Here is a 7,624-nt window from a genome sequence, read left to right as displayed (position 1 = left end):
TGTTGGTGGTGTTTTTTGTGTGTGTGTGTGTGGTGTGGTTTTGGTGTGTGGGTGTATGGTGTGTGGTGTTTTGTGTGTTGTGTGTGTGTGGTGTGTGTGTGTGTGTGTGGTGTGTGGGTGTGTGTATGTGTGTGTGTGTAGTGTGTGTGTTGGTGGTGTGTGGGTGATATCTTTAAACATTATTTGATAGGCTTAGTAAATAACTACATGCGTCTATTCGAGCGAGTTACTGTTTTAACTGTACTAAATGCATTTTTTCCCATTTTTTTTAAACAACAACAACAAAAACTGACATGCATGGTGAAATTTGATTCGAAATACCTGAAAATGCATTTGCACATTTAACAATCATAGCCTCCTTATCACTCTCTCTTAAGGGACATAAGAAACCTGGTTAGGAAACGCCGTACTTTACTGTAAAAGGTGCTAGAATTTGTTTCTATCTGGTGACAAAGGATAATGTGCTGAATAAGAGAGGTCGATTAACATGACTACTTTAACAGAGTTCTGTAAAGATGGAGATATTTCAGAGGCTCTCAGTTGACGGCCATTTTGACATTTAATCAGAGGATCTTGAGAAATCAAATGTGTGTGTGTGTGTGTGTGTGTGTGTGTGTGTGTGTGTGTGTGTGTGTGTGTGTGTGTGTGTGTGTGTGTGTGTGTGTGCATATATAGGTATGCATCCAAGTAAAGAGCACGAGAAAGATTTGTATCCCTGTGTGTACCCTTTTCTCTACATTTTTCTCTATTTGCAGGTCGATCTAAAGATTGAAATTCAGAGGATGAATCAGAAATTAACTCGTTTAGAAGACAACATGAGTGACGTCATGACCCGCATGAACCATGTGCAGCGCTCAACGTCCCAGCCTGTGAGCGTGAGACCTTCCGACGAGCCACTTAGGGTAACGCGGCGAGACAGACCCACGGCCGCTGCGGTGGACCCCACCCCAGACCCTGATGAGTCTAAGCCATTTTTACCCAAAGTTACTGCCAGTGAAGAACCAAAAAAGCCTAAACGGCGAGACAAGAACCGCGCAAAGAGTGCCGGAACGCCCCGCACATCACCCACCGATTCCAACTCCCCAACCGATTCAATGGTGCGCGGGATGCTTGAAGAGGAGATTCAAGAGCAAGCATCGTCTTCGCCGAGGGCCGAGGCTCCGGTGCCGCCGCGCTCACGTTCCAGGGAGTACCTCTGAGCTGTTAGTACAATCTCCCTACCAGGCTCTTCCCTATGTTTCACAAACTTGAGATATACACAGATACGAATGAAAGCTCCAATATTGCATAAAATTCTCCAGATAATTACTAATGAGTGAAGACTGAACGCTCAGGACAGTTCAGATTCGTTGTCTATTATGATTAATGTGAATAGTTTTAACACGTATTTAGCTCAGCACACAACACAGGGCAGGGTCGTTGCAGGAGCGTAAATTGGTAATCAGTCGGATTAACATTTACGCCAACTTTCAGCCTATAGATTGACTATTGGTAAATGCTTTTTAACAAAATTTTAAGCTTTTTGGGAAATATGACATTAATAATATAAGTAAATACCACTACTGCAGCCTCGTGTTCCCGTTTGGGCGGCGTTTTGGCTATTTCTAGTTTATTGCGTTGGCTCTCTTCGCGGTTGTGACTCCTTAAGAAACAAGTGGTAATTCAGATAAAATGGCAGGGAGTTTGTTGTGTTCGGGAGGGGGCGTGGGACCCCGCGCGCCCTCTCCCCCCTTGTCACAGTGCAACACTCACCCTCATTGTGATCCTGTAATCCTCATGCAAAGACAGTGACTGCAATTGAGGATGCTCTGCAGGTAGCAATCTTAGCAATACTCAAATGATCCTCTCCAGGAGGATCGAGCACGAAGATATGGAAACAGTGTCAGCATTTACAAAACACGTACCGTCCTGTTTGTTTTGTACATAAAAAAAACAGTGTTTGAAGTGAACACAGAGGATGTATTTCAGGTGTTTCACGAACATGTTTTTGAGTTTTATTACGAAATAGATCATATTATTTCAACCCTTTGTTTGTGCACAGTGGAGTTGGATATTTATATTTTATGTGCTGATTTTTACGTTCCCAAATGATCTGTGTAACAGCTTTTTTAGATACTTTAAACCCCGGACACAAACAATACCAGCGGGGAGGACTTCCACCTTTACTGTCATATCCCTTCATTAGACCCACCGTGACAACCTTACCTACAATGCCCCAATGAATCCTGGATCCCTAACCAAGGACCGTCCCAACCTGCCTCCAGAGGGCACTACCTACCCTGAATACCAATAACCTCGCTTTCCTTGGCAAATTGCACTCTAGATTTTTGTGAAAAAACATTACCTTTATGCCCCATTGCCAACAAAAAGTATGGTGTTTTATTCTGAAAACAACACAGGTGTCGGGTGACTTTTGCGAACTCACTATGAAGATTCTTATTGGATACAGCCAACAGCATTGCTCTTACAATTGCCATCTGGTATCCTTTACTTTTCGGCATCAGTTGAGCCGATTATGTCATTCCCTCATAGTGACTGCCACTGAGTACATCGATGGACTGCTGATTATAAAAATGGGCGCATAGAATCATAAAAAGCCAAATTGCACATATGGAGTTGTTATTCTTAAGTATTACTTGCCCACTGCATGACTGTAACTTAGATATAATCTTTCTTAAGAAAATTAAACAAAATGTGGCAAATGGCTTCTCGGGTTGTTTGAGAGATAGTACATTTAAAATTTGGGATAATCACGGATAGGACAGAATGGGAGAAGATGGAATTGTTGTTTTAAAAGGTTCATCTTCGTCAGAAGCCATACCCATCAGAAAATGTTCCACCCTTCTAAAATATTTGCTTTATTTGTTGCCAAAACTGCATGCGTTTGCCTTTCTCATTCCTCGTAATGATCATTGATTTTTTTGTCACAAGAGAAAATTTGTTCGGGAAAGTCCACAAAGATGCAAAGCAGCCATCTTTTTGATCATTCATTTTCGTGGGGAAAAAAATCCATGCCGTGCTCCGATTCCCAACTTCAGATATATTAATCATTGATATGCATTTTGTTTCAGATAGTTTTTGACTCACCACTACACATACTATACATACCTTTTTTTCTCTTTTTTTTTTGGGGGGGGGCACTCATTCTGGTAACTTGCAGCTTAATATACTATATGGTATTATCAAACTTTTCGGCCATCGAGGACTTCAAAAGTCCTCACATTCAGACTATTATGATATTCCCAGTAAACTTTGTCATTTGATTTCAAAACCCATTTTCTCTATCAGACTTTCTTTAGAAGCCCGTTTATCCAATATATTAGAGGTTACATTACGAACCTTTAACAATGGCTTCATTAACGCGGTATTTTTGCTCCAACAATCCTCAAATTTCATCCACTTGACAGTTGAATGATTCTGCATCTTCTCTAAGCTTCCTGGTAACTAGCCTGACCACTGTTGACATACCTAATGAATCAAAAATCATTTGTTCATTTATGTTCATTTACTGCCTTTTCCATAGTAAATCAACAAGCATTTATCATAACCATTATTTACAAACGATACTTTTTTGGGGGAAGGGGGGTTGTTGCTATAATTCATATGATGTACAAACGTAATTTGCATGAACTCCTACTATACACACGCAAAGAAGCTTAAGTATTTCAGTTTCACGTATTGTGTACCAAACTTCTTGGTACAAAATCTACGAAAAGTTTCCACGTTATGTACCAGACAGACGGTGCTAATCCTCCATTCCTCCATTCCAGGTCCCAACTTCAGTCCTTGCCCTAAAAGAGAAATGAAGTTAAAGCTATACTGAGGCATCCCTGCATATGGATGAAATAATAAATCTTCAATATTGCTAATGTAAATACAAATATGACCTATCATTTCTTTTATTCCCTCTCTCTCTCTCTCTCTCTCTCTCTCTTCACATATAATAAATAGATACATATATACATATATACGGACATACATACATACATACATACATACATATACATATATTCTATATGCATACACACACAGACACACACACACACAACACACACACACACACACACACACACACACACACACACACACACACACACACACACACACACATGTATATATATGTATGTATTATATACCTATATATATATATATATATTATATATATATATATATATATATATAATACATATACATACATATTGTATGTATATATATATATATATATATATATATATATATATATATATATATATATATTATAAAATATTATATTATATATTTTGGTGTGTGTGTGGTGTGTGTGGTGTGTGTGTGTGTGTGTGCGTGTGTGTGTGTGTGTATGTGTGTGTGTGTACATACATATGAACGCACACACATAAGTGGGGTCAGTGTGCTTTTCCATCTCATACAAGCTTTTACTCTCTCTTGCACTTGGCCCCCTTTGGGGATCCTCGTAGAGCATTCCAGTCTTCATGGCAACTAGAGCTGGCATTTCAAAATTTGTTTAGAAGCTTGTGATCGAAGGCTACGGTTTAGCCGAACCCCTCCTTGCTTCCCTTGATATCCTGTGATGTTTTTCAGCGACGACATGATTCCATACACTTTCGTTTCCTCAGCCGCGTAACCTATTAAAAACTGTCTACGTGTCTAACATTTCTTTTGTTCGTTACATTCGAAGGCTCCCAAATCCCCAAGGAGCCTTTGTGGATAGCGATCAGATGACACAAGTCTGCTGGTAATTTTTTTTGAAATACCTCTACTTTATGTTAATAGCTTTTTTCTAGGTTATAACATTTTAGAAAACAAAGCACTTTCATTATCAAAATAATTTTATTTCAAAATCTGAATACGTATATTACATAGACTGTTGCATTTGACTATTATATGACTACTTTCCTTCGGAAAATATTAGTAGTCTTAAAGTCTGTCCCAGTTTTCGGGGAAAACTATAAAGGTGACCCCACTGTATTTCAATGTTATCCACATATTCTCAGAGTAAATCCTTATTTTTTCAAACTCATTTTTATAAAGAACCATCCCCCCTTGAGCTTCTTGTATTTTTATAAGTAACTACTGTATCCCAAGCTGCAGTACCTATTTTTTTAAATACTAGAAACAAGGAGTGACCCAAGGTTTTAAGGGCTGTTTTCCCGTAAAAATCTCTTATGTTATATCATATGTTGCATCATTTCTGAAGCCAGGATCACCGTCAACCCCAGAGAAGATTGCGCAAAAACTAGTAGTTCGACAATATTCCCGAGGTTCAGTTCAATTACAGACATAAATGTATGAACATTGATATCATTATATTAGAAATATGTACACATGCTTTAAAAACATAATATTTTATATATATATTTTATATATATAATATATATATATATATATATATATGTATATATATGTATGTAATATATATATATATTTATTTATATATATATTTGTATATAATATACATATATATATATATATTTATATATATATATATATTATATATGATATATAAAATATATATATATATAGTGGTGTGGTGTGTGTGTGTGTGTGTGTGTGTGTGTTGTGTGTGTGTGTGTGTGTGTGGGATACATTATGTGTATATATCTTATAAAATATACATATGTACATATATATATATATATATATATATATATATAATATATATATATATATACATATACATATAGTTGTATGTATATTTATGCTTATATATAAAAAATATATAAATATATAATTACATACATCATATATATATATATATATATATATCTATTTCTATTATTATATATATATATATAGTTTTTATATATATATATATATATATATTATATATAAAATAATATATATATATATATATATATTTATATATATTTTTATATATAAAGCATAAATATACATACAACTATATGTATATGTATATATATATATATATATATATATATATATATATATATATATATATGTACATATGTATATGTATAAGTATATATACACATATATGTATACACACACACACACACACAACACACACCACCACACACAACACACACACACACACACCACACAATATATATATAATATAAAATATATATATAATATAAAATATAATAATATATAAATATTATATATATATATATATATATATACAAATATAAAATATAAATAAATATATATATATATACATACTATATATACATAATATATATATAATATATATATATATATATATATATATTTATTTATATATTTATGTTCTTAAGCATGTGTACATATTTCTAATATATGATATCATATGTTCATACATTTATGTCTGTAATTGAACTGAACCTCTGAATATTGTCGAACTACTAGTTTTTGCGCAAATCTTCTCTGGGGTTGACGGTGATCCTGGCTTCAGAAATGATGCAACATATGATATAACATAAGAGATCTTACAGGAACAGACTTAAACCTTTGGGTCACTCCTTGTTTCTAGTATTAAGAAAATAGGTACTGCAGCTTGGGATACAGTAGTTACTTATAAAAATACAAGAAGCTCAAGGGGGCATTGTCTTTATAACATGATGTTTGAAAAAATAAGGATTTACTCTGAGAATATGTGATAACATTGAAATACAGTGGGGTCACCTTGATAGTTCCCAGAAAGCTGGGACAGACTTTAAGACTACTAATATTTTCCGAAGGAAAGTAGTCATATAATAGTCAAATGCAACAGTCTATGTAATATACGTATTCAGATTTTGAAATAAAATTATTTTGATAATGAAAGTGCTTTGTTTTCTAAAATGTATAACCTAGAAATAAAGCTTAGTTAACATAAAGTAGAGGTATTTCAAAAACATTACCAGCAGACTTGTGTCATCTGATCGCTATCCACAAAGGCTCCCTTGAGATTTGGGAGCCTTCGAATGTAACGAACAAAAGAAATGTTAGACACGTAGACAGTGTTTAATAGGTTACGCGGCTGAGGAAGGGAAAGTGTATGGAATCATGTCGTCGCTGAAAACATCACAGGATATCAAGGGAAGCAAGGAGCGTTCGGCCTAAACCGTAGCCTTCGATCACAAGCTTCTAACACAATTTTGAAATGCCAGCTCTAGTTGCCATGAAGACTGGAATGCTCTACGAGGATCCAAGGAGGCCAAGTGCAAGAGAGAGTAAAAAGCTTGTATGAGATGGAAAAAGCACACTGACACACTTATGTGTGTGCGTTCATATGTATGTACACACACACACATACACACACACACTCACACACACACACACACACACACACACACACACACACACATATATATATATATATATATATATATATATATATATATATATATATATATATACATACATATATGTATGTATATGTATTATATATATATATATATATATATATATATATATATATATATATATATATGTATATAAATACATACATATATATACATGTGTGTGTGTGTGTGTGTGTGTGTGTGTGTGTGTGTGTGTGTGTGTGTGTGTGTGTGTGTGTGTGTGTCTGTGTGTGTATGCATATAGAATATATGTATATGTATGTATGTATATATATATATATGTACGTATATATGTATATATGTATATATATATATATTGTGAAAGAGAGAGAGAGAGA

General features: G+C 34.7%; 1 protein-coding gene across 1 annotated transcript in view; it reads left to right on the top strand.

The window, feature by feature from the left end:
• LOC119597582 (potassium voltage-gated channel protein eag-like) overlaps positions 1 to 3,922 on the top strand; it is a gene marked incomplete at its 5' end in the record, with an annotated part of 173,089 nt that extends 169,167 nt beyond the window's left edge. The window contains 2 exon segments of the mRNA XM_037947159.1: positions 756 to 1,202; positions 3,771 to 3,922. Coding sequence (XP_037803087.1) covers positions 756 to 1,199 — 444 coding nt within the window.
• Between the last annotated feature and the right edge of the window lie 3,702 nt (positions 3,923 to 7,624).

This window comes from Penaeus monodon, chromosome 39 (assembly GCF_015228065.2).
Source record: "Penaeus monodon isolate SGIC_2016 chromosome 39, NSTDA_Pmon_1, whole genome shotgun sequence".
Lineage (NCBI taxonomy): Eukaryota > Metazoa > Arthropoda > Malacostraca > Decapoda > Penaeidae > Penaeus > Penaeus monodon.
The sequence above is the reverse complement of the archived record's forward strand: the minus strand, read 5'-3'. Positions and strand labels throughout refer to the sequence as shown.